The 25,499-nt window shown below is 42.1% G+C and overlaps 1 protein-coding gene across 1 annotated transcript in view; it reads left to right on the top strand.

Moving 5' to 3' along the window:
- Positions 1–25,499, top strand: part of ARHGEF28 (Rho guanine nucleotide exchange factor 28) — a 139,008-nt gene that overhangs the window by 75,919 nt on the left and 37,590 nt on the right. Inside the window, exons 9-10 of the mRNA XM_066612545.1 lie at positions 22,957–23,087; positions 24,812–25,044. Coding sequence (XP_066468642.1) covers positions 22,957–23,087; positions 24,812–25,044 — 364 coding nt within the window. The remainder of the gene's footprint in view (positions 1–22,956; positions 23,088–24,811; positions 25,045–25,499) is intronic.

Genomic DNA, 25,499 nt, shown 5'->3' with positions numbered 1-25,499 from the left:
ACAAAATCTCTTTCCTCCAGTGATTTAAAAACAGCCTTGCTGACCTTTTGAAATGCACACAGAGTCAATCAGTCTCTCTCCAGGAGCTTAGGCTCACTAGGAGGTAGCAATCCTTCCTTTCACCAGGAGCCCCAGCAAGGGGAAAAGAATGGAGAAGGTGATAATCGCTGCCATTTAGCCTTGTTTCACTGCTCAGGGGGAAGCCTGGAGAGAGAATGATTGATGGACTGTCAGCCAGCTGCCCTCTCTGGCATTATTAAATGACTGTTTTCCTTTAATTTAAAGGGACCTTCTCATCAGCTTTGATATAGAAAAATCTGTGGCTACTTAGGTTATACCTGTAGTCACTTGTATGACTGTCTCTCTGCAACAGTAAAAAGCAGTTTTTAAAACTATGATTTTAAAGGGGTGCATTTTTTCCCCTTTTCCAGGGATCAGCACATTCCTTCTCATTTGCAGGGGTCATTCGTGCTGAGTCAAATCCATGTATAAAAAATCCGTCTATAACAAGGCTGGACCTGTATTATTAAATATAATACGATTTACTAGGAGCATTTATTTTATAGATGTAATGAACTGGATGTTGTAGAGCAGGGGTCTCCAAACCCCAGCCTGGGGGCCAGATGTGGCCCGCAGCAAGCCTCTATCCGGCCCCTGGCCGGTCTGATCCTCTGAGAGTCTCTGGCCCAGTTGACCAAACACAGCTGGTTGTGCTTGTGGGGTGGTCCATTTAAGTGTGTGCTTTATTTCTTGGGCTGTATTGGTGCTTGGAGAAATCCTGGACATTTGAGCCCATTCATTCATTCATTCATTCATTCATCTAAGTTCCATCTCTAATGTATTTATTTAAATTCTATATTTAATTTTTTTCTGGCCCTCAACGCTGTGCCAGATATTTGATATGGCCCTTTGGCTGAAAAGTTTAGAGACCCCTGCTGTAGAGAACTGAACATTTGGTTGGGCAATACTTAAAAAAAACACAAACATGTTTAACTTTTTCTTTTTTTGAAAGATGTACTGAAACTGCAGATGTAAGTGCACAAGAGTTATAAAGACGTTATTTTAACTACAAAAGAGTTTATTATTTTCCATTTTCAAAAACCTAAAATAGTTTAATGTGAACTTTTATCCAGAACATCTGCTACAAAAGGGGAAGGGTTAAAAGACTGCACAACTTTAAACAACAGTCTGGTTTACACAATGGCATTGTTCAAGTGACCTGGCAGCTGATATTTTTATTTTGCCAAGCTCCTGGGCTGATATTACTGAGGAGGTGAGAGATTTTACCAACCACAGCTTGCACTCCAGAAGATAAAAGGCACTGAGGCCAAATTTTTGGCATCCTTCACTGTGTGACCAGGGTAGCCACAGAAGATTTAAAGGCGTCTGTCCTTTGAGTGTTTTGGTTTCCTCAGTAATTCCAATTTAATCGCACATCACTTTGAGGCATTCAGCATAGTGATCTGCTCCACTGTGTGAACTGCTTGTTTGCAGGACAAGTTGTAAAAAAAAAAGGGGGGGGGGATTCTTACATATATTTTCTTCTAAAGGATTTCTTACTTCAGAAAAAAAAATCAATGTTGTTAAATGCTAAGTTTTCTTTTTCTCGTCCTGTATTAACTTTAGGGCATCAAATGTTTAGTACTTCTAGTTTGGCTTAAAAGAGTTTTAGATAGTTTTACTACAGATGTGCCAAACTGGCATTTTAGAAAGCTATTTTGTAACATGAAACTGAATACAGGTGAGAAGTGGTATGGTGGATAAAGCATGGACATACGTAACCATTGAGATAACACAGAGCCAGCAAAGCTAGAGTAATCGTTACAAGTCTAGGCCTTTAGCTGAAAATATGGGGCAAGAAAGCCTGAAGGTGCACATGGAGAGGAAGGAAAGGCAAATAAATGCAGAACAATCAAAACTTCAATACAATACAATCAATACAAGTAGCCTAAGATGTTTCATTATCTAATTATATTAGTACAGGGGTGTCCAAACCTTTTTGGCAGGAGTGCCACATCATCTGTCTGGAAGTGTCGGGAACCAGGGGGAAAAATAATTAATTTACATTTTAAATTTGAATAAATTTACATAAATTAATATATTAGAGATGGAACTTGAATGAATGAATGAAGGTCTTGCAGTAGCTCAAGGCCTATAAAAGGCCTTGCACAAAGCAAGGCTGGCCTTTCCTTCACTGCCAGTGCTACATCACACTCGTGAAACAGCAAGCAGTGGAGGGAGCCCTCATCCCACAGCTCAGGTGAGAGGTCGAACAGTCATCCTCACACTGAGAGCAGTTGTGTCAGGCCAGCTCAGGCTCCAGCAAGTCTCTGGAGGGCCAGAGGCTCATTTGGAACTGGGGGCTCTCTGCGGGCCGGATTGGGGGCCCCTGAGGGCCGCAAGTGGCCCCTGGGTCAGGGTTTGGACACCCCTGTATTAGTACAATAAAATTTAACTGCATGTTGTTTTTGAAAGCTATTTCAATATCACTGCAGTCATTGACTAGATCAGCAGTTTTCAGCTGATCTGCCACAGAACATTGGAGTGCTACAAAAGCTCCACAGGTGTGCTGGAAGAATTTGGAGCACAGTGATTAACCTCTCCCAGGTTTTGTGACTCTGTTTTTAGGGCATCTGTCTATAGTAACAAATTGTCTGTCCCTCTTTGTCTAATGGTTCTGCAAAGCAATTCAAACCTTTATAAAGGTAGTAGTGATACTGCAGAAGCAACATTTCTGCTTTGCAGAACATCTTGCAGAAACTCCGGTCTGCAAACTGATAAATAAATGGTCATCTGGTGGAACTGAGGATAGCTGTTCTCAAACAGTGCAAGACTGCACAGCGGTGATGCAGGCATTTAGAATACCCTTGGACAAAAGCCTTTTGGGGGCCCTCAAGGCGGTTTACATAGGCAGGTGTTTCTAAATCCCTCAAGGGAATTTTTACAATCATAGAGGTTCTCTCTTTCAAGAACCGACAACATTTCAGAATGGATCTTCCTGGTTTGATCTCACTTCTGGCCTCTAGTTCTCCCACGCAAGCTGACAAGCAGCTCCATCTCTCGCATGGAGGTCAGCCAAGACGCTTCTTGCTCACACCAAGAGCAGGTGGAATCACTCAGCTCGGCTTGTCAGCTGCTTCAAGGTCTCGCCATTCTCAGCTGTTCAGGGAGCTGCCAGTGTCCTCAAACTGGCGATCTTCTGATGTTATCTAAGGGCTAACGGAGGCTCTTCCCTCTAGACCAGACCTCCTGCCAATCATACCAATCAATCAGTGGTGGTGGATGGCTGTGTGACATTTCTGAGAAGTCCAGTTTTGTTCTGCAGTTTATTTGGGATCCTTGCTTTACCACTAAGTTTCAGGGCATTGATACATCCACATATATCTCTTGTTCCCTGAAACTGTGAAGTTTGGCTCTGCTCTGAAGTAAGGTGAATGTGTCAATGCTACCTCATATTCCAGTCTGAGGAAGATGGAGCAATTTGGTAGAAGAGGGCAGCTGATGCAAGGTTGGCTTTGCCTGATGCAGAACCTATTGTGTACAAGAAACAGGTCAGAAAAATAATATGTTCCTTGAGCGCAGTCTTCCAGTTTTCAAAGGATTTTTCGGGCATCAATTGTTTGTTTCTCCTGCATGTCTTTTCTCCCTAAAACTACTTCCCACTTTAAATATGTTAATATTTAAATGTGGTTTTAAAAATTGTGTTCTGTACATGGAATAGGATGGTAATTTATTGCATTTTTGTGATGTCTGTGAGAATCAAGTGGTACTCTGTAAAACAAAAGGATTATTATGGTTGACAGAACAATAGCATTGTGACTGCATAGCGTAGAGTCTGGAATCATGACATACTGATACTTTCAAAATAATGAAAGCTGGTTTCAAATTCTTGAATGAAATGAGTTTATGAATGTTGTATTGTGCTTTATGTAAACAATCCATTGTATTAGGGTGGGGGTTGTAAGATGCCCAATTTTGTGTTAGAAGGAGATATGACAGAGAAGCTCCCTTATTGTAGGAAAAAACTCTTATTGTATGAAAACGTTTGATTATGCAAGTGTAAACGGAACTTAAAGACATAATCTCCAAGAAAAACATTAAGAAAGCACTTCATGTTCTCTCTTTTCCAGACTTCCTTCAGATCTCAGCACTTCAGAAAATTGGGGGGGGAGGGGTGAGAAAGGAACTGCTTGATGAAAGGAACTGCTGCATTGTGTATTCTGGGTTCCTAGATCCATATTTTTCCTTGCATTTAAAATGTAAAAACTTTGGAAGGGATGACTTACTTGTTGGGAAAAGGGGAGAAAGCAGAGCAGTCAGCAAAAGCACTGCTTTCCTATAGTAAATTACACCATCTGATTAGTTGCTATCAATAAACATACACAGGAATGGAGGATTCATAAGATACTTTTACGCACAGTTCATAATTGCTTACATACATCTTCTGAAGAATCAGAAGTATCAGAGGCTGAAGTATCAGAGGTTCCTACTGTTTTGAAACAGAGAACCCTAGAGCTGATCCTGAGTAGTCTGTGTGGAGAAAGGGAGAAAGAAAATAGGAACTAAGGGACCATACCTCCTACAAGGCCCATAGACGAGCAGATAAGGAGGTCTTGGATATGTGGACAGTGCACTACCCTCCAGAGCCCTGCAGGTGGTGGTGCATCCAAATCCTGACATTAATAAGCTCTTTATCCCAAAACTTCATCTGACTTACTTGCTTTTTTCCTTCGTGGTCTTAATAAAGACTTGTATATGAAGAAGCCTTGAATGGGAACACTTGTGAAATAGACATTGCAAAGTTTGACCATGTCCCAGAAACAGTGGCTCGGTTCAGACACTCCTCCAAACCTCAAAGAAAAAACTCCTTCCCTTGCATTAAATGGCTTCACTTTCAGTTTAGCGTAGTTTACTGATCTGAGTTCAAACCAAATCAAGAAGTAAAATAGCGAAGTTCATGACTGGGACCTTGGATGAAGAGGTATTTAACTACACATATCAGCACAGTCTCACAGGACGGGACAAGTTGGGGGAGTCTGCCTGCTGCCCTAGGCAATCAAGTGACTTTTCATCACTTCCAGAGGTGTGACTTTTTTTTTTTCTGTGACTGTAAAGTTTGTGAACAGCCAAGGAAGGAGCAAATTAAAAGTAACTTTTAGGCTTTTCTCTCCCTTTTCTTTTGGAGGAACATTTTGTACTCCACAACCTGTCCTTGCAATTCACTCCCAAATGATGGGTTTGGTGATGAATGAACATAGAGGGAAAAAAACAGTTTGTAAACCTGGGGGGCCAAAAGGCCGTAAATGCAAAGGGTAACATTAGGTCTATGATATTTCTCTCCAGAATCCAAATATGTACAAAATGAGAACAGAATGATCAGTTGACAACAACAGTCACTGGTGATACTATCTTACTAGCTAATACTATGTTAATTTAATATCTTCAAGGGGAAAAAACCCTCCACAGTCTTTATTAAGGCAGAATGAAACAGAACTGATTTTGCTGATAGCCTATGATATAATACAGTGTTTCTCAAACTGTGGGTCAGGATCCACTAGGTGGGTTGCAAGCCAGTTTCAGGTGGGTTCCCATTCATTTCAATATTTTATTTTTAATATGACCTTGATGCTACCATGATATGTGACTGCATTTGAGGAAATGTTATGGACCTGTACTTTTAACAAGCTACTATGTATATTCTAGTATATATTAGTATATTCTATGTATATTATAGAATATTAGTATATTCTATGTATATTCTAGTATATTCTAGTATATTCTATACCATAGTCTTTCGAGACTGAAGGTTGCCGACATGATGTATATTCTTTTAACAATTAATAGTCAATGGGACTTACTCTTGGGTAACTGTGGATAGGATTGCAGCCTAGGTTTATTAAAAATTTTCCTGCTTGATGATGCCATTTCTGGTCATAACATCACGTCCGGTGGGTCCTGACAGATTCTCATTCTAAAAAGTGGGTCCTGGTGCTAAATGTGTGAGAACCACTGATCTAGTACATTCTCTCTAGGTCTTACCTTTGAAGTTCTTTTGTTGACTCTTATGAGGTCTGCACCACTGCTACTTTCCTACATCCTGCCACCAAAGACTGATTAAAAAAAAAGATGGTTTATCTGTCATGTTCTCACAACACACCTGGTAGCAGGTGTCTAGGATAGCAGAACCTCTGCAAGGAGGCAGACTCAACCTCCTGCATACTGCAGCCTCCAAACCTAGAAGAGATTGATTTGAAAGCACTTGTGTTGGGGTCTTAGGGGCACTGAGAGCCAGTGTGTATCATGGGGCAGGGGAAATGTTTATGGTTCTTTTCCTCTTGTTTCAAATAGGGAAAATGCTCTGAACAAGGCTGAATCGGAAGGAGACAGAGCTACAGGAAACTTCTCTGAACTAGAGACAGGATCCCTTATGCAACCCTGCCCTTGCAGCATGCTGAGAATATTATGTAACCCCAGTGGGATCCGTCGAGACTTGTTTACAGCATGGCCTGTTAATTTTGGGATAGTTAATCTTGAGTTTGTTGCAGGGAAGCATTGACTGACAAAGATTGGTATGAATCAGAAAATAATCTGCTCTGATTCTCTGCCCCAAGATACACTGCTCCACACATTTAACTACCTAATCCCACAATATATTTATTATTTACTTATTTTTTAAGCCACCTGCTAACCTGATACAGCCACTAGACAGGTGGTGCACAATACCATAAACACTAGTGCATCTAATCCTGTTTGTGCTGTGCAACAAGCTAATGAGTAGGAGAAGGTAAGGTGTTCTGTATTTTCCTGATTCACAGGCAGAGTCTCCTTAGACATAATCTTAGGACTAGGTGTGTTTGTAATGGTTCTTACAGAGGAGTATATGCTCAGTTGGAACTGAAAGATGCTAGGGCTGTACATTTAAGGAACCACTTTTCCTTCTGTAAGTGCACTCTCTTTTTGTCAGTCATTTGGCAGGCTAGAAAGGAGGAGGGGCACCTGATAGGGGTGTGAACACCTGACAGGTGTGTCAGGGGGAATCTGGTTGCGTCAATGTGTCATCTGTGTCTGAACATAATCAGACGTAGACAACACATTCATGCAGCCAGGCTTCCCATCAGGTGCTCCTCACAGTGTTGGTCCCCCTCCCTCAAGAAAAATGACCTCGTGTCCATATCAGTGGCCTACCCAGGGGGGGCAAGGAGTGAAAATGCCCCAGGCGCCAGGAATTTAGGCACCTGGGTGAGCACCATGACCCGCTCCCTCCCAGTTTTTCAGCCCAGTTGGGAACCACGCCAACAGTGGCTGTGCTCTGTGAGCGCAATTCCTTGCCAATCTGAGAGCCACCCTCTTCTCCTCCCTTTAAAGGGGAGGAGAGGAGGACGGCCCTCAGATCAGTGGGAAACCGTGCCTAGAATGGATGTGCTCTTGCATCCACTCTAGGTGCAGTTCCTGACTGTGTCTAAGGGCTACCCTCTCCTCCTGTTTAAAGAAAGGGGACAAGAGGAGCAGGGCCCTCAGAATGGCCGGGGAGCCAACCTGGCCAGAAGTGGCATGCATCTCCTCTGATTTCAGAGGAGGTGCATGCCACTTCAAGTTTTGAAGGAGCTGTTCATGCAGTGGGATAGCTAAGGGGTGTGGGGGTAGCAGTTGTACTGGGCAACAAGCTTTAGGGGAAATAAGCTGATCTTGACACTGGTGGCCAAAATTGTGAAAAAATTGGTATGTACGAATAATACCATCATATTATATATCATTGGAAAGGTAATTTAATGCAGAATGCAATGAAACAAAACTAATTAGAATATCTGTATTCTATCAAAAGTTATGGCCAATAAAACAGAAAATGAAAACACAACTGCCTTATGGAACAAAAAATGGATTTCTTTAACTCAAAACTGACCTATGAGACTGATTATTTTGAGAGCCAATGAGATGTTGTTATGATACAGCATGGAATCAATAAGTTGTTAATATGCATCAGCTCTCATTTCTGGGTATCATAATACAGTTACCCCTGCTAACTGGGTAAAGAGGCACTTTCAAGTGGTGCACTTCTTATACTTAGTAGGGGGAGAATAATTGTCCCTCTTTACCCCAGTACAATGTCTCTAACCAATAAGGGGTGCACTTTTTATTTATTTACTTAATTAATTAAATTTGATTTTGTTGTGGTGGGGCTACAAAATCTTTTTTGACCCCAGGTACAGATATACTATGCCATTGGCTGGGGGGCGGCGGCAGAGCAAGTGAGTGGTGAGCTTCTGGGGGGAGGAGGCAGGGGTTTCCCCAATTTTCATTTTTTTAAAAGCCAGGCCATGACATCACTTCCGGTTGTGACATCACTTCCGGGGCATCATTTTGAGCTTGGCACTGGGCTACATGATAATTAGCTACACCACTGCGTTCATGCTGCTGCTAGCAGTGCGAAAGTCTCCATCTTTCCTGGGCTGCCTCCTCCCTTCTCCCTTTTTTTCTAAGGAGGAGGCAGAGGCATGAAAGTAGGTGCAGTGACAATGACGTCACCGCAATTACTTCTGAGTTGGGGGGCAGCGAATGGTTGAGTGGTGGTAAAACTGGAAGGACCACCATTGCTCCATGTCAGTTGAATTTGAAAAGGCCTGTGTCTTTTTTTTCAATTTAGTGTTCCTCAAAATTGTGAAATAGCACATTACCAATGAGATTTATGATATGATATGATGGTGTGACTGAGAACACACAAGCCTGCTTCAGAGTGGGAGTAATTCTCTTGTTCTACATTAGCTTCATTTGGCCTCAGTGACATAGGACCCCATCTTATCCAACTTTCCACTGCTGATACTGCTGTGCCAGTGGGGACTGCTTTGCATCCTGCAGTGGGCGGAGGGAAGGCATGGAGAGCTCCTCAAGTTAAGGGAATGTTGGTTTCCCTACCTCGCTGCTACGTTGTGGCTACAGTGGTGCTAAAAAGTTGGATAGGATTGGGCCGATGGTCACATTGTCGAATTTCATGGACCTCGTTTCCCTTCAATGATGTAGTCGCACTGTTGAATTTCATTCGCTATGTGACAGTTTTGAAGGGGAGAAAACTTGAAAAGTTTGAAATTTTTCAACTTTTCAAAAATTTGAAAAGAAAAACCTGTAAATGCAGAAGCTCTATGGATTCCTTTACAGGAATTATTACGTACACTGATGTAAAATAGAAGTAGATTTTGTAGTCTAACTCTGTATAGAATTGCTCCCTGTCATGTGTTTAGTATTTACAAACTGGGAGTTAAATTCAGGAAAAACAGTTTTTATATTTGTCGAGAAACGTGACAAAATTGAAGTAGTTTCTAATACTTCTATATACTTTAGAGGAGACTTTATTACAATTAGAAGTTTGATGGAGTGTAAGCCCAAACCTTCCAAGTGTAATGGCAAAAGGGGAAGACCTTTTAAACTCTCAGTGGGTATAGTTCTGTAAGGAGACAAGACCAAGGGGGTTCAATAGATGGATGTTGCATGTTGTCCATCATGCTACCTGTCTAGAATTAGTTAGATGTACTGGTGTGTTAATATTTTGAGTGCTGCACTTGGTGGAGATGTAGTCAGATGAATGCTTATTTTATATAGACCTTTGGCAACATTGAGTTTACACTGCACATATCTTTTTATCAATGATAAGAGGCAGAATAGGGCACAATATATATCACTAAAGCTTACATCCTGATGCTACATCCAGCTCTTGTGAGCAATTTGCAGATAATAGCATTTCAAAGTATTCGGAAAAAAGTTTTCCTTACAGCAGAAGAATACATGCAGAGCCATGTATTGGCAAACCATGTTAGTGACTAAACCAACCTTTTAACAATACTCTATGGCAGTGATTTTCAATCTTTTTTATCTCACGGCACACTGGCAATTGTGTACACTAATTGGCACACTGTAATTGTCAAGGAACACTATCAGTTTTTTGACAATTGTCAGGCACATTGCACTGCTGGTGGGGGGCTCACATCCCCCAATGAACCTACTAATAAATGACCCTCCCGCAAACTCCCATGGCACGCCTGAAGACCATTTGTAGCACACCAACATCCAATAGCACAGTGGTTGAAAATCGTTGATCTGTGGGAAGGAACAAATCAGACCCGACACTCCTTTCTTGATTGGTGGAGACTGTTTACTATATTCTGAAACATAATCAAGCTAATGAAAATGTTTGAGAACAATAGGGTAATATTTGTGTTAACAAGGTTTGCTTGTCTGGATGGAGTACTGGTGGCTTGTGGTGTGTTTGTAATACTTTGTTTAAAAATGTATAAATGGAGCAAAGAAGAAAAGTCTGCTAGTCTTGTGGTAGGATCCAAAGGAGCAATACAGCTGCATTTCCCAAACTCTCCTCAAGTTCAGGAGCTGCAGTAAGTCCTTGTGGAATGCAGCAATGTGATCCCCAGAATTGTATTGCTGTTAGGGGGCGCCAGGGGCTTTCCTTTACTTGCATGACATAGCATCCTGGGGCTGCTCCCAGGGCTTTTCTTTGCTTTCAGGAAGAAGCAGCAGCTTTCCAGGGATGTGGGGTGCCCTGCGGATGCCTCTACGGGGCTCACCAAACTGCAGAGAATATCAAAATAACGATTGCAACCCACTTCTGGTTTGGGATTGTGAAACCGGAGACTTCTGCTGGGCACCCCACACCCCTGGAAGGCTGCTGCTCCTTCCTGTAAGTAAAGGAAAGCCCCTAGCAGTGACACGATCCTGAGGTCACTGAATTCCCTCCCCAACCCTTAAAGGGGCAAAGGCGGAGGACCTCAGAATGGGACGTCTCAGTGCCCCAGTTTGAGAACCTTTGCAATACAGTATACCTTTGCAACTCCCAAGGTTAGCCACTTCCTGCTGCTTCTCCTTCTCTGCACAGATTGTTCCAGCTATCAAAAAACCATTAATGAGGATCAAATTTCACATGCTATCTAAAAATCTAGAAAAAAAGGACCATGGCATGTAACAAACGAAGATGCTTACTATTCTAATTTAAGCCTTGCTGGACCCAATCTGCATGGACAAAGGTGTTTGTGCGAAATAAAAATATCCCATCCATACTGAGTTACATGTCCCTTGCTGGATAAGGATCATGTATATACCTGTACTGAGCAAATACTCAACACTGTTAACTTTTGCACTCATGCATTTGTTAATGGTGTAATGTGCACATGGGGAGGTTTAATACAAGGTACATTCTTAATACAAAATGCTATCTCTCTCGTAGGTGGCCCAAAGAATGGTATAAAGATACATTTAGTATCTTTACTTATAGCTATGTAGTCCTAAAGAAATCACCTTTGTAAATAAAGCAGAGAGCCAACTAGACAGTAGTAAAAACAGATTAAAATTGATCTGTTAACTCTGTTCATTTTTTGAGCTTGCAAAACATGGATTGTAATTATCAGTGCAACCATGTCCAGTCATTGCATAATTTTGCCTTTTGAAATCTATCTGAATTATCATGTTCCTTTAACTATTTGTCACAAAGAATGTGAGTTGGGGATCATCTGAGCATTATGCAGAAGTAGCTCTCTGAAACTCAGTGGTTGGAAAAATAATTGATGTGTAGCTGAGGAATGTTAACAAGCATAGATGTCATCTTCTTCTAAAATTGACCTTTAAGTGAATCCACTGTTTTTCTCCCCTCTCTATTCTGTGGAGTGCAAAAATTCATACACTGCCTGGTGACTGTCAATGGAGCTTGGTTAAGAAACAGTGAACATGTTAGTTTTGTGTCAGCTTTTGTGTAGCCACGTTTGAGCCTTTTAAAAAAAACACAAAAAACCTTGTAGTTTGTGTAGTGTAACGATGGGGGAGGGATAATGAGTTTCTGCTGAATACTAATTGCCAACGAGTTGTTCAGGGAGACTACGCAAGAATGGGGGACTTGTAAATTAGTCACTAGCTCAATTGTACTTTGCTGGGAGGGCAGACTAGTTCTGTAAAGGTGCCAACCTTATGAAAATCCGTATGGTTGCCTGTCAAATTCAGAGTCTATATGAACAAAAAGCAATAGTTTTCAGAGAGTGTGTCATTTGAAGGCAAATGTCTCAGTGGGCTTATAACAGTGAAGGATTGATTATGTTTGTGCTCCACTTTTAAATTTAGGAAAAATCAGGCTGTGGTCATTTTGCTGGTAACCGCTTCATCCACAAAGTACTCGGGTCTGCCAGTGCTATAAATTCTGATGAGAAGCTGGGGGGTCCGGAAGGAAGGGAGGGCCACTAATCTTTGGAAATATACAGTATCCTGGAATGACTGTTGATGTAGATTTTGCCTCTAGACTTCCTGGTTTCTTACTGTAAGTCATGTACAAATTAGGTTTTTTTGAAGTAAAGCATTGCTTCCATCAGTTTTCTGAGTCCTGCTGAGACAAAATAGTTCCTTTTCTGCAACAAGTCAGATTATTCTTCATTTGCACTGAAATGAAAGGGTCAGTTAATGATTCATTGGCACAGAGTGACTTTCCCAAAGACTGCAGACCAGGATGCAGCAACCTTCCATCATATTTTAACTTGCCTGTGTCTGCTGTGATATTTGCCCACATGCTTTGATGCTTTCTGTACTGCCTCTCCCTCTCCTGGGCTTAGTGTGTATTTTGAGCCTGCCTCGTTCCGCCTTTTTGTCTTCTATCACTTGACTTGCAGCTTGACCCAGCAAAAGACCAGCTCTGAAGAGCTGCCGTCTACCTCTGTTTATTTAGCGGAAAGGAATGGATTCGGATTCGGAGGCACCTTTCAATTACTCTTGGCCATCCTTGCCTAAAATGAGGATTCGAAAAAGGATATCCAGACCAAAAGGTAGACAAAACCTCCTCCTTGAAATTTATGCCTACATCTTTGGTTGGTTTATTCTGTGCTTGGTCAGGTTAAGTTTGGTGTCAGCCTGCTTGCATTTTCCTGTTTTGGTCTTGTTGAAGTGTTTTCAGTGGTGCAGATGCAGAATGGTTTTGAAAAGCAAGATATCTTTACACTGAGGAATTCACAGTTGCTCTTTGTCTCATTCTTTAAAAAGGAGTCAAAGTTGCCTTCTGCTTGTTCTTTAAAACCTGACATAATTCTGAAATATATGCCTTCCAAATGCAAATCCTAAACATATTTATTTAGAAGTAATTTTCGGTTATTTAAGGGGAATTTACTTCCCAGTTTTGAACAGAACTTCATATACCAAGTTGACTACAGTTGGTAGTATGAATGAGTGTTCCTCGCAGGTTCGATTTTAGGAAAGCGACTGATTTTTACTGAGTTCACTGTGTTAAAGTGAAAGATCAGTTGTTAGAGCTTACCTCATTTACAGAATCTCAGATGACAATGCATATTTTATTAAAGAGAATGCTTTCTTATCTCTTTGAGGAAATCCTTTGGACCTGGAGATTTGGATCATTGTAACTAGTTCTCATAGATGCAAAACTAACTTTATAGGAGCATGGTATAGATAGCAGAACAATGCTGAATTTAGTCATCAGTGGATCTAAGAATTAAGATCTTGCTTTGGCTATAGTGAAGTGAAGACATGGAAGGGAAGAGTTCAAGTTCTGTGATGCTTTTTTGTTTTAAAGGAAGGAGTACATTAACAAGAAAGCAGATATATAATATTCACCCAGTAAAATGGTCTGTATTTACTTGTGTGTCTGTAAAATGGGAAAATACGTACCTATTTGGGGGTGTACACAACATTTAGTGGCAGTGCAGTTTTATACGTGTTCCTTCAGAAGTAAGTTCCGCTATGCTCCTTGGAGCTTATCCCAGGTAAGAGTACATAGGGTTGGAACCTGGGTTTGTCAACATTCACTTGTGCATGTTCTTTATTGTATTGTCATCACTGACAGAAATTATGGTTTAAAAAGACAGAACAGAAGGAAGCTTAACTGTATTTAGGTGAATCCTTTGGCATCCTTAATATGGAGCTGTTGATTGCAAAATTAACACTGGAAGCCAATGTGATAGTCCTAAGGGCCAAAATGACAGTGATAAATACACGATCAATCTTTTCTTGTTTTCTCATAGCAAATGCAGCCATGGACGGGTGGGGAGGGGAGTGCTTATGGTACAGTGCTGATGGTTTAATCCTCTTCCCCAGATTGCTTTCCTAATTCAGATTGCTGTTTGGGCACCTGCAAGCTTTCCGCTGCAGGGCAAATATCAGCTTTGGGTCAGGGTGGTGGTGGAATTTGCATTGAGAAAATGGTGCAGGGACAGGCTTAATCCCCTCCTCCCATGCCCTGATCCTGATCTGATTTGGGATGCCTCTCTGCAGTTCCGTTTGCCATTGGAAGATCTGTGGGAGATCAGAAGGTGGATTTCCCAATGTCACATCTGTCTGCAAAGTGTACTGACAATAGAGTGGGTTCTTGAGAGTGTATATGCCTTTAAAGATTGTAAGGAAAGTTACAGAAATAGTCTAAAGCCTTGCATGTACATTGTCTTGGATCCAGTTGTACCCTATGTGAGCAGAAAGGCACTTCCTCTTGTAGGGGGGGGGTCTCAATTTCTGCTAACTCCCTTTCAGCTGCAGCTCCCACCCTCAAGTGTGCCTTCAACTTTAGGAACACCTTTTCAGGGAATGGAATGCAAGGGCTGCAGAAAGTGGCAAGCCCCATTCTGTTAGTGGAAGTCTGCTCATAGTTCACCAGATCCAAGCCATAATCTTCTAATGCATAAACAATGCGTAGGTTTGAGTCATGCAATCATGTAATTCAAAGTCTTCCTTTAGTTTGGCCACGATTTATGCTAAGTAATGGGTGATCAAGGTAACAGGTAATATTTTGGCTGCTTAGAAGGTTAGCTCACACCCACCTACAGGAGGAGGTGGAGGTGGTGGTGAAACTGGTTTGTGTAGTCTAAGTGTGGAGTGGGGTGTGGGGAAAAAACCTTGAAAGAGAGGTGGAAATTTTCACAAAAATTGAAAAGCCAGTAGGAGCTTCCTTTTCACCCCTACAGTCAATCCTAAGGCAAGAACCTCCTTGGGCTTCTCCTTCTGCCCTACTTTGTCCGCAGAAAAAAAAGACTACCCATCCTTTGTCCAATGATCAACAGTTTCTTCACAGATGGACAAGAGGGCCCACTCCTGCTCCCCCCCGCCTCCTGCTTGATGCAAGACGTTAACCCTTCCCTGCCTCCTGGCTGGAATTTTTTTTGCTGCTGCCCGTCTGGTCTAAATTATGGCCTCACAAGGTGTTTCATGCACCCCAAAAAAGTAAGCAAGTACACCCAGACACAGACTCAAGTCAGCACATGGGGGGACTCATTTCCGAGTCATTGGCTCAGTCAGTGCCGAAGCCAATGATGGGCCTGACTTGAGTGTTTTTGCCACTTGGACCGAGTCACACGATTCAAGTTTTCATCCCTGTTGACTTTCCAGAGACAACTGGTGGACCACTGGGAGCAATAGGATGCTGGACTAGATGGGCCTTTGGCCTGATTCAGCAGGGCCTTTCTTATGTTCGCTATGTGTCCAAGCTCATACATTTTATCCAGTATGTGTAATACTGTGGATTTCATCCCTGTTGGTTTCATAGCTTTAATTCTTTCAGTTATGTATTAACCCATGCTCAGGTTGCTGGAGGCAATTCTGGGAAGCTATTTGAAAACTATTTGTTGTTTTCCCCTGCTGGAAATTAGTCATTTTCCTTTCTGGCCTCCAGTTTGCTTATATTCTTGTTCATTATTGAGCTGCTAGTACTCACAGGGCTTTAAAACTATTTCATATGGGAAAATAGTTTGTAATTTCATATAGGTTTTACATTCCACACACAGTGAATTCATTCAAAGTTACAATGCTGTGTGAACAAATACTGTACTTAACATAATTATGATTGCATAATATTTACTCTGCTCTTGGTCTTTGCGACAAGGCTGGGAATTGATATTTAGCTCCATTCTTCCAAAATTCATCTATTTACCATCCATCAAGATGTAAGTTCATTAACTTGTTTAAGATAGCCCTTCATGTTTTGGAAAATAGTGACAGGATGCCATGCTGCACTTTGCTCTGACACTGCAGTGTAATGGTATTAATGGAAAAGAACTGTTGCATATATTTATTAAAATATTATTGTTCTTGATCATTAGAGCATGTAGAACAGTACAATTATAATTGTTGAGCTCCTTTTCCCCCCACTGTGGTGGCCTGGTTCAGATGACTTTTCATATCATTGTTTAGAGATTCTGTGAATAAGCTATGTTCATTCCCTTTTGCTCTTCTCTTTCACACACAAGGAAACTGAAAGCTTCAGTTTTTTTATTTTGAATAAATCATGGTTTCCCATTATGTCTTAGTTTGGGAAACTGTTGTTAATTCATACAAACAAAAATCAAACCATGGTTTCAGGTCCTGTTTCTTATCTAGCCAAATTTGAATCAAACTGCAGTTTCCCGAGTTTGGACATAATGGGGAACTATGGTTTATTCCAATTAGAAAGGGGAAACTTTCAGCCTCTTCCCTTTGCATACAAAGGGAGCACATGAGCCCAAAGCTCACTGTGACTTGTCCTCATGATGAAAAAACATGATTGGTCAATGACCACTGAATCAGGTCAAATGGTATGTGTGTGTAGGGGTACATGTAAGAGTCGCACTTGGTGCACAACCTACTCTTACATTTGCAGATCTTTTGATTTGTAGCAGAACCACATGCAAAACTGGGGTTACAGAATGCAGAAATTCCTTCCTTCCTACTGTGGCTGCTTGGCTGCTGTGTCTTGTGGATCAGCCCAATATTCCATTTCCAACTGCAGATGATCAGATGTCCCCAGAATCGGCACATACACTGGCAGCACAATCCTGTGCATGTCTATTCAGAAATAAGTTCCATTATTTTCAGTGGGGCTTACACCCAGGAAAGTGTGGCTAGGATTGCAGCCTGAGTATCTTAAAACCTGTGCTTAACCTGCCTTCTTGTTTGCAGTTGTAAAATTTTATGTTATTCAAGTGGATTGTGAGTATATTTTGACTGAAGTGGGGATCTTGTGATAGATTTCCCTGGAATCTAGATAAAATGCAGTTTGTGAGTCAGTGTGATTGTGCCAGAGTTATGCTTAAAAGGAATTTGTGGAACTGTAGGAATGTAATTTATAACCTGTACATTAGCTGCTGCATTGTCCTCTTTTCCAACTGTGTTGGTCTTCCAGTAGAAATAAATAACTGATGTAGTCAATGTGTAATTAATTGTGCTGCCTTGTGAAGTTGGTGAAGTCTTGAAATACTTTCTCTATTACAAAATTAGTCTTTGCTCAGACAGGAAGTTGGTGAACTACTGAGGCATATTATAAGAAAGGCAAAGACATCTACTATGGATTTTTAGCTGCCAGCTTGTGCTGGAATTGGCAATGGCTTCACCTTTGAAAAGAAACCAACACAAAGTGTAGGTCTCTTATGATGATCCGAGTTTTCAGTTAACACTGCTTTATGCAATTTGATTCCCAAAGACCTGTGTTGGCTCAAGTCCCTTCCATTTCAAGAACGATTTCAGACATTCAAGGACTGATGCTATAATGGTCTGGATTGGGAGGGGGTGTCCTGTGTCAATCACTAGCTTTGAGTACACAACTTCCTTTAGAGATCATTCCTAGTGGTAAAGTTTTATAGAAAGTACTTGTTTCCACTTCATGTTTTCAAGGAGCTAGAAAAAGGGATTGAGTGAGTGCTCTTGGAATCATTCTACATTAGGTTACATCCCAGTTCTGACAATTTCTCACAGACAGCTGTCAATGAATAGCTGCAGTTTACTCCATGAATGAAAGGTTCCCAAACTTTTCCGACTTGTGGCTCCCTAGACCTACTGGGTCATTGGCCACGGCTTCCCATTAGGGCTACAATACTATACATTGGTGGTGTATTGGGATGGTGGGTTTTTTGTGAGGATTCTGTGGCTCCCTGGCAGTTTTCCATGGCTCCCCGAGAAGCCACAGCTCATAATTTGGGAACCACTGATGTAGCCTATGAACCTGCCTGCAAAGTCATTTATTTTGGAAGTGCATACATGGTCTTTCTGTCCTGAAAGGGTAGTCAAGAGGGGAAAAAAGTCAATTAACAAAAACGTATAAAACCAAACATCTCTTTAAAAGGAGGGAAGGTGAAAACAAGGGGAAGGTAGGAGTGAGTCCTCATTTTAACACTGAGTAATATGAAAAATGAACCCACTGCAGAATTTGCCCATTGCAGATAGTAGACAGCGTGGAGGCATCCCAGGATTGCCCCACGCTTGTCCTACCCCATGGGTGTTGTGCACACTGAACCTCACCCCTCCATGCATTCAGTGACCATCTGTAGTAACTTGTGTATCTTTAGTAGGAAATGGTATGGTTTGATTCCTGGGTCCCTCTCCAGGTTTGCTTCTGTCTGTGAGGGGTAGTGTCTGCACATGACTTATTTGAGCTTCAAAACCAAGTTTATTTCTGGGCATCTCAAAACCATACAAAGCTGTGATAGTCTTGGAAATATGAACTCAAAGAAGCAAGGATTGTGATTTTGGCATTTTAATAGACTTTTATTAATAATTACTCATGAAATCCATTCCAGAAGGAAACTATGCAGAGTCTTCACTCATTAGCTCAATTCTTGATCTATTGCAATACTTAGTATGTGATCACTTATTAACTCCATTACGGCCAGCATGTGGGGAACGGTGATAGTGTTTACTCTGGTGATCTGGTTTCATCCAGATTTTTTTACAATAAGAACATAGCAACATTCTTGTTGGGATTGTGTTTACATTATTCTAAATTTTTACTAGACTGTTTTGGTTTATCATCTTAAGCTTCTGTATTGGCCACATGAAAATTCAGCGAACAAAAACATGTTCTGTGCAATTAAAGTATTGTGAAAACAACATAGGAGAATCTCACAGCAAATGAAGATAAGTCAACTGAATTCTAGTGGACTCTTTTTTAGTGTCATCTGGATTTCTTGCATTTAGAAATCACCATGCATTCTAACTTTGTTTTTACAATATATCTCTATTCTGTTAGTTCATACCAATAACATAATTTTTGTGTAGGGGATTATAGCCTGGGCCCAGCCCTGGCAACACAGGCCTCTTTGGGAGTTTGGGTGTCCTTGGGAGCAAGTAGTGGGTACTCCCAGGACTTGGCCCCAAGGTCAAGGATCTCACTGGGAATAGGGCCCAAGATCTCTTAGGATCTTGGGCCAATCACATGACCAGAAGGGGTGGGGCTGGCTGGGCCAGCTGCTGGGCTCATAGGGAGCCCAGCAGCCAGAGGAGGAGGTGACTCCTCTCTCAGCTGCTGCAGCACGGAGGAGGGGGCATGCAAGACAAAAACCCTACCCTTTGTTGTCCTTTTCTTCACCTAAAAGGGGTCCGAGAGACCGTGGCCCCAGGGAATGGGAACTGGGCCTGGGAGCACCCTGAACTGGGACCCTCTGGGACTTTGTGGAGCCCAACCATGGGCAGTGGTGGAGGGGACCCACTCACCCCAACAAACCACAGGTGGCTCAAGCAGACCCTGGGGTGGCCAGAACCACCCCACCCCAGGGCACCTCCAGCACCAGCAACATGATCCGCTGATGGGCCAGAACAGGTGACCTCCACCTGCAACCTCAGCCAGCCTTCAAGGTCCAGTCTTGGCCATGGACACTGTCTGGAAAACTGCGGGGGTGGGAAAGGGGTGGGAGCCTGTCTGGAGGCCTAAGCTGCTACTGTTTGTGTTAAGGGGCCCATGAAGTAACAGGACCCCATGAACGTAAAGAATTTGATGAGATTAAACAGGCTCTGCAGACCAATGTTCTTGGCTCCACGTCCATCTGTCTGCTGGACCCTGTGGCCAACTACCTGGGTAAGCTCCCCCATACCATCCCAGCCCCTGGCAGCCATAGACATTACAGGGAAAAAAGACAGTTATTCATAGACCTAGAGTGCTGCAGCTTCAGAAAAAACTTGGGTTGTAAACTAGCCAAAGTGCTTAACTTTTTTTTCCAAATTGTACCCTTCTTTACAGTGTTAGTTGTTCAACTGTTCACTTTATGATTGGTGATAGACATCTGGCACCCTTGTGCAGAAAGCACACTTTTCCATATACTGATGATAGACTAACAAGGAAAAAGTGTAGTTTTCCACAACATGCCCCTTTTTGGTTATGGATTCATTTTATTTAATAAGGGCTAGTCAATAACAGATGTAAATTTCTTCTCTATGGAAAAATGTCATTTCATTAGTAAACTAAGCTCCAAAGTTAGTATACTGTTTGGCTAGACTCCATGCTGAATAGGCATCTGTGTAATAGACTGAAGTGGGGAGATGGGGGGGCGGTATCTGTAGCTGCTGATATGTACACACATGTACACATGCTGTAGTTTTTTCTTTATCTCTGAGATGGTTTTTTTAAAACCCCATTACCTCAGTTTCCATTCTGAAATATATTTGAGCCAAAATAAGCAGTCGAGACAATGGTTGCATTCTCGACCCCTTTTGTCACAGCTTGGCATAGTCATGAAGGTTTTGTGTGTGATGCAAAAGATGTAGAACAGTCAGGATCAAGGAGGTACAGAAAGTTGGCTGGAGTTACAAAGCCAATCTTAAAAGCAGTCTTACTCCATAGATTTGCTCTTGCATAGACAGAGGAAAACAGGAAGCCAGAAATCTTTATATGCTAGATGGGGCCAATCAGAATCAGGATATATAACTCTCTTGGAAGGTCTTTGAGAAAACTTGGAAGCCGATGCTCAAATTCCTCGCTGTTTAATCTAATTTACTTTGATTCATACACCTGGCAAATTTTAACATGAACCCCAAAAAATGAAGAGGCCGAGTGAGCGCCAACTTGCTTTACATTCAATTCAAAATACAGACAAGATGTAACCAGATGGTTGGCAACCTTCAGTCTCAAAAGACTATGGTATAAGCCTACAGCACTTGGTATTCCCAGGTGGTCACCCATCCAAGTACTAACCAGGCCTGACCCTGCGGTTTAATAAAGGGCTAAATTAGATCTAAACAACTACCATATGAACACGTGAAGAGTCTTTGGTGGATGCTACTTATATGTGTGTTGAGTTATAGGTGAACTTTGTTGTTCCCAGTTGTGACATGGGACATAATAGGATCAACCCATCTGAATTTGTGATTTGCTTTTCTTTCCCCCCTCCCCATTTCATGCTGCTTGTCTACAAGGTTCCCTTGATAACTAACTGAAAAGACCTATGCCTACAAGACAAACAACCTCAGTGAGGAATTCAATTCCTTTCTGAATTGAATTACAACTTTAGTCAAGTCAAAATAAAACAAGATTAGGTGCAACTGAGTGCTTTGACCAGGAGTGGCCAACCCACAGCAGGGCACATGTCTCTTTTTACGTACATAATCTTGACTGTACCACTCCACCTTTCCGAACTGCTTGAGTGGTTTCACCAGCCCATGTGATCTGCCGAAGCTCCATTCTGCTGTCTTTGCCCCGCCCTGGCTCTTGTCACTCCCTTTCTGGTCTTTGAGTCAGGAGGAGTGATATGTGCTTGTGGTCATGGAGCCCTGCATCAACCAGCATGGCAGTGACAGGCGGCTTTGTGAAATCCACTTTGAAAGTGTCCACATGCCCACTAGAGCTGTGGTTCCCTAACTGTGTGTTGGAACCCACCAATTTTTGGTGAGTCGCAAAACTGACACACTGATTGCTGATCAGGAAAATGTATTGAACCCTATGGAAACTGAAACAGGGGAGCATGTGCTTGTTTACTGATGAGTAGGCAAATTGCCTTGGTCCACCAAGACACCATCAGAATAGGCCTGATCCAATGAAGGCAAGCCCCCCCCAAAACACTCAAGAAGTAAGTCCCTCCCAGCTGACAAGGAAAACTTATTGAACCCTATAGAAAACGAAAGTAAGCAATACATGTTCATTTACTCATGAGTAGGCAAACATGCCTCATTAAAGACCAGATGAAGGAAAACACAAAACCATCAGAATGGTCTTGATCTGATGAATGTGAAGCTCAACAAACACTTAGTAAAAAAGATAAAAACAGAGACTTGTGTGACTGAAAAAGAGAAACCTTTTTTTAAGTCCATGAAGCTAGTTGAGTCCCAACAGACTCAAGTCTGTTTTAAGACTCAAGTCACATTTTAAATGTGGATCCTGGTGCTAAAATGTTTGGAAACCTTTGCACTAGTGGCATGCATGCTGCAGGATAGCCACCCTTAGCTTAGATTCATGTACAAATTACAGAGTATATGTATGTTCCTATTTTGTAAAACATTGAATCAAGCCATTTCTGCTCAATGTTGCATATACGCAACAGGATCCAAATGTGTACACTTGTGGGCAAGGCAGAAATGGGTTAATTTATACATTGTATTCTAATAGCCCACTGGTGATGGGACTAGTGGTGGCGATGAAACTAACCTCTGCCAAGGGAGGCTACTTTGTGGTAATTGTAAAAGCTACTGTGATAGCACTAGGCCATGCATTACTGGAGCACTGGTGGGGAGGCTGCAAAGACCCACAACATGCCAGAGGACAACAGGGCACCCACCAATGATGGCAAGTCAGCAGAAGGGGGGGAAGGCAGGAGGTGTGGTGGGAGGGAGTGCTACCTGGTGGGGGTGGTTTGCACTGGATACTATCCCTTTTCTCACCTCCCAACACACCCCTTTCCCCACACCCCTTTTCTCTCTTTGGATTTGTGTCAGCTAATAAGCTGGCTAATGAGTACATTTGCCTACTGAGGAGACCCATTGGCAAGTGGGAGGCTTACTGGGAGGTAAGGAGAAATATATTCCTTTATCTCCCACAGGCCTCCTGATCTGCCTGTTCCCCACAGGATGTAGTGCAAGCCTTTTTGATGTGGCTGCATTAACAGGGGAGGGGAGGAGGATAAGATTGGGCTGTTAAATATATCCCAAGCTTCGAAACCCTTAGTAAGGTGTTGCCAGTTTTATGATGAGATGCAATTAAATAAGAGAATGACTGTATAGGAAATAGTTTTCCAATAATATGTTCTATTTCAGTTCATCAGCACTCGCCATTTGAGGCTTTTAAGAGACCCTCAAATCCCTCCACCTTCTTTGCTGCAGCCAGACTTTCTGCCATGCTGAATGGAAGTGATGAAGTGTATGCAAACCGCATGGTAGTGGATCAGGTACGATTGTCAAAGCATATACTCTTTCTAATGCTCTGCTGGCTTCCTGATGAAGCATGTCATAATTTATTGAATCTGGTGATGGAATTCCTCAATTGTTCGACTTCTTTTAAAAATTAAAAAATACGGGCTTTTAGCCTACAGTTCACGATCTGTCCATTTTGTGCATGTATACATGCCTTACACACACACACACACACACACACACACACACACACACACCCACCCCATGTTGGCCTCAGTCCAGTGCAAAATTATATAGGCTGAAGTTTCATTGACTTCCATTGGACTTTATGCAGTTCTGAAGTTGATTGTGGCTGTGGCTTTTTCTCTCAAGTTTGTGTATTTTATTTTCAGATGAATTTCTGCACTAAAGTTTCTTGCACATCTAGGAATATTAAGCAGGACTTTAATCTTGGTTCTCCTGAGAAATACTGAACTATTTTTTGTACTACTTATTAATTAAAATTCCCTTCAGTTATAAATTCAACAAGAAAGTTGATTTTAGAAACAGGCTATGTCAGAATGCCAGATGCAAGGGAGGGCACCAGGATGCAGGTCTCTTGTTATCAGGTGTGCTCCCTGGGGCATTTGGTGGGCAGCTGTGAGATGCACGACGCTGGACTAGATGGGCCTATGGCCTGATCCAGTGGGGCTGTTCTTATGTTCTTAAAGTGAAAATATGCACCAGCTGAAGCCAATGTTTTGGTTGGTAATTCTAGAACATACAACTCTTTTCCTCCACCCACACTACTGACTGTCCAGTGTGTGTGACCAGTGGGAGCATCCCATCACCCTGATGAATGCCCTTGATGTTATCCATTTTTTTTCCTTCTCTACGTTAGATCCCACTCATCTTTCTATTTGTATCTCTCCTGCAGATGACTGTCTCTCATCATGTGCACATTGGCCCTTCTGTCTCCCTTGCTCATGTGGCCTGTCCACTTCTCTTTCATGGGCATGTGTACCAGCTAGCTCTATACATGCATATGTACATACAACTTGTCTCTCTCCTTCCTTTTGTTCTCCCAGGCAGATTTATGTTTATACTGTTATGTTTATACTGTTTATGTCAAAGCTGCACCACCACAGTTATAAACCTTATCCAAGACATTCCCTCCATGCTAAAATGACAGCATTGTACTGTCTTTCATTGATCTCTGCATAGAGTAGAATTGAGGGTCAGATCTCTGTTGTGATACGAAAGAATCTCAGTGAATTCTTTTTGCAGTACTTCAGACTTCTTGCCACTGCATCCTGTGGGTTGCTCCAGTTTGCTGTGGATTCATTGCTTTTCCTGTTGTGGGTGGTAGCTGTTTCTTATAGCACACTGATGTTTGGTTGCTTCTTCATTGAATTTGGGGGAGTGAACTAAGTTTTTATGTTTTTGGAAAAGCGAAAGCGTAATAAAAGAACTAATTGGAAACCAGTGAATGCTTGCATGTTACATCAGTGAGCACAGGCTCAGCCAGATGTATTTGTTGCATCTCCATTCCAAATTATTTCATTGACTTGGGCTACAATCTTATTCACACTTTCTGGGGAGTGCCCTACTGGTAAAAGGGATTTACTTCTGAGTAGACATGCATAGGATTGCACCACTGAGTTCCTTTGTTTTGCACTGGGAATAATCTGCGTGTGCATCCTACAAATTGGGGTCAGCTTTATTTAATACTGTATATCATTCACCAATACCACTAACTTGTTTTAATTTCATGCTTTAGATGGAAGATGGTGGTGAAGACCACATTAATGTAGTCCAAACTGCTTCAGAAACATGCACAGAAGAGGCAGACCAAAATGAAGAGCCAGTAGCATCTGCTAAGAGCTTGGATGACAGAAACCCATCGGCCCGCTTTCCGTCTCATTTATATACAGCAGGTTCTTACTTGCCACTCAAGACCCATACTTTTACCAGTAAACAAAATCAACGCTGTTCCATCATGAAGAAAAGAAGGTGTGGGAATTGTTTTGACAGTATTATTACATTTAAAAAATCCCCCTTATAAGCATACATAGCTTTAAACCAGGGGTGTCCAAACCCCGACCCTGGGGCCACTTGCGACCCTTGAGGACTCCCAATCTGGCCCACTGGGAGCCCCCCAGTCTCCAGTGAGCTCTGGCCCTCTGGAGACTAGCTGGAGCCCACACTGGCCTGATACAACTGCTCTCCGTGTGATGGCCAACTGCTCGACCTGTGGGACTAGGGCTCCCTCCACTGCTTGCTGTTTCATGTCTGTGGTGCAGCAGTGGCAGCAAAGGAAAGCCTGGCCCTGCTTTGTGCAAGACCTTTCATAGGCCATGAGCTATTGCAAGACCTTCATTCATGCATATAAGTTTTATCTCTAATGTATTCATTTATGTAAATTTATTCAAATTTGAAATGTAAATTAACTCTTTTTTCCCAGCCCC

This window comes from Tiliqua scincoides, chromosome 2, assembly GCF_035046505.1.
Source record: "Tiliqua scincoides isolate rTilSci1 chromosome 2, rTilSci1.hap2, whole genome shotgun sequence".
Taxonomy (NCBI): Eukaryota; Metazoa; Chordata; class Lepidosauria; order Squamata; family Scincidae; genus Tiliqua; species Tiliqua scincoides.
Note: the sequence above shows the minus strand (reverse complement) of the source record. Positions and strands in the feature narration are given on the sequence as shown.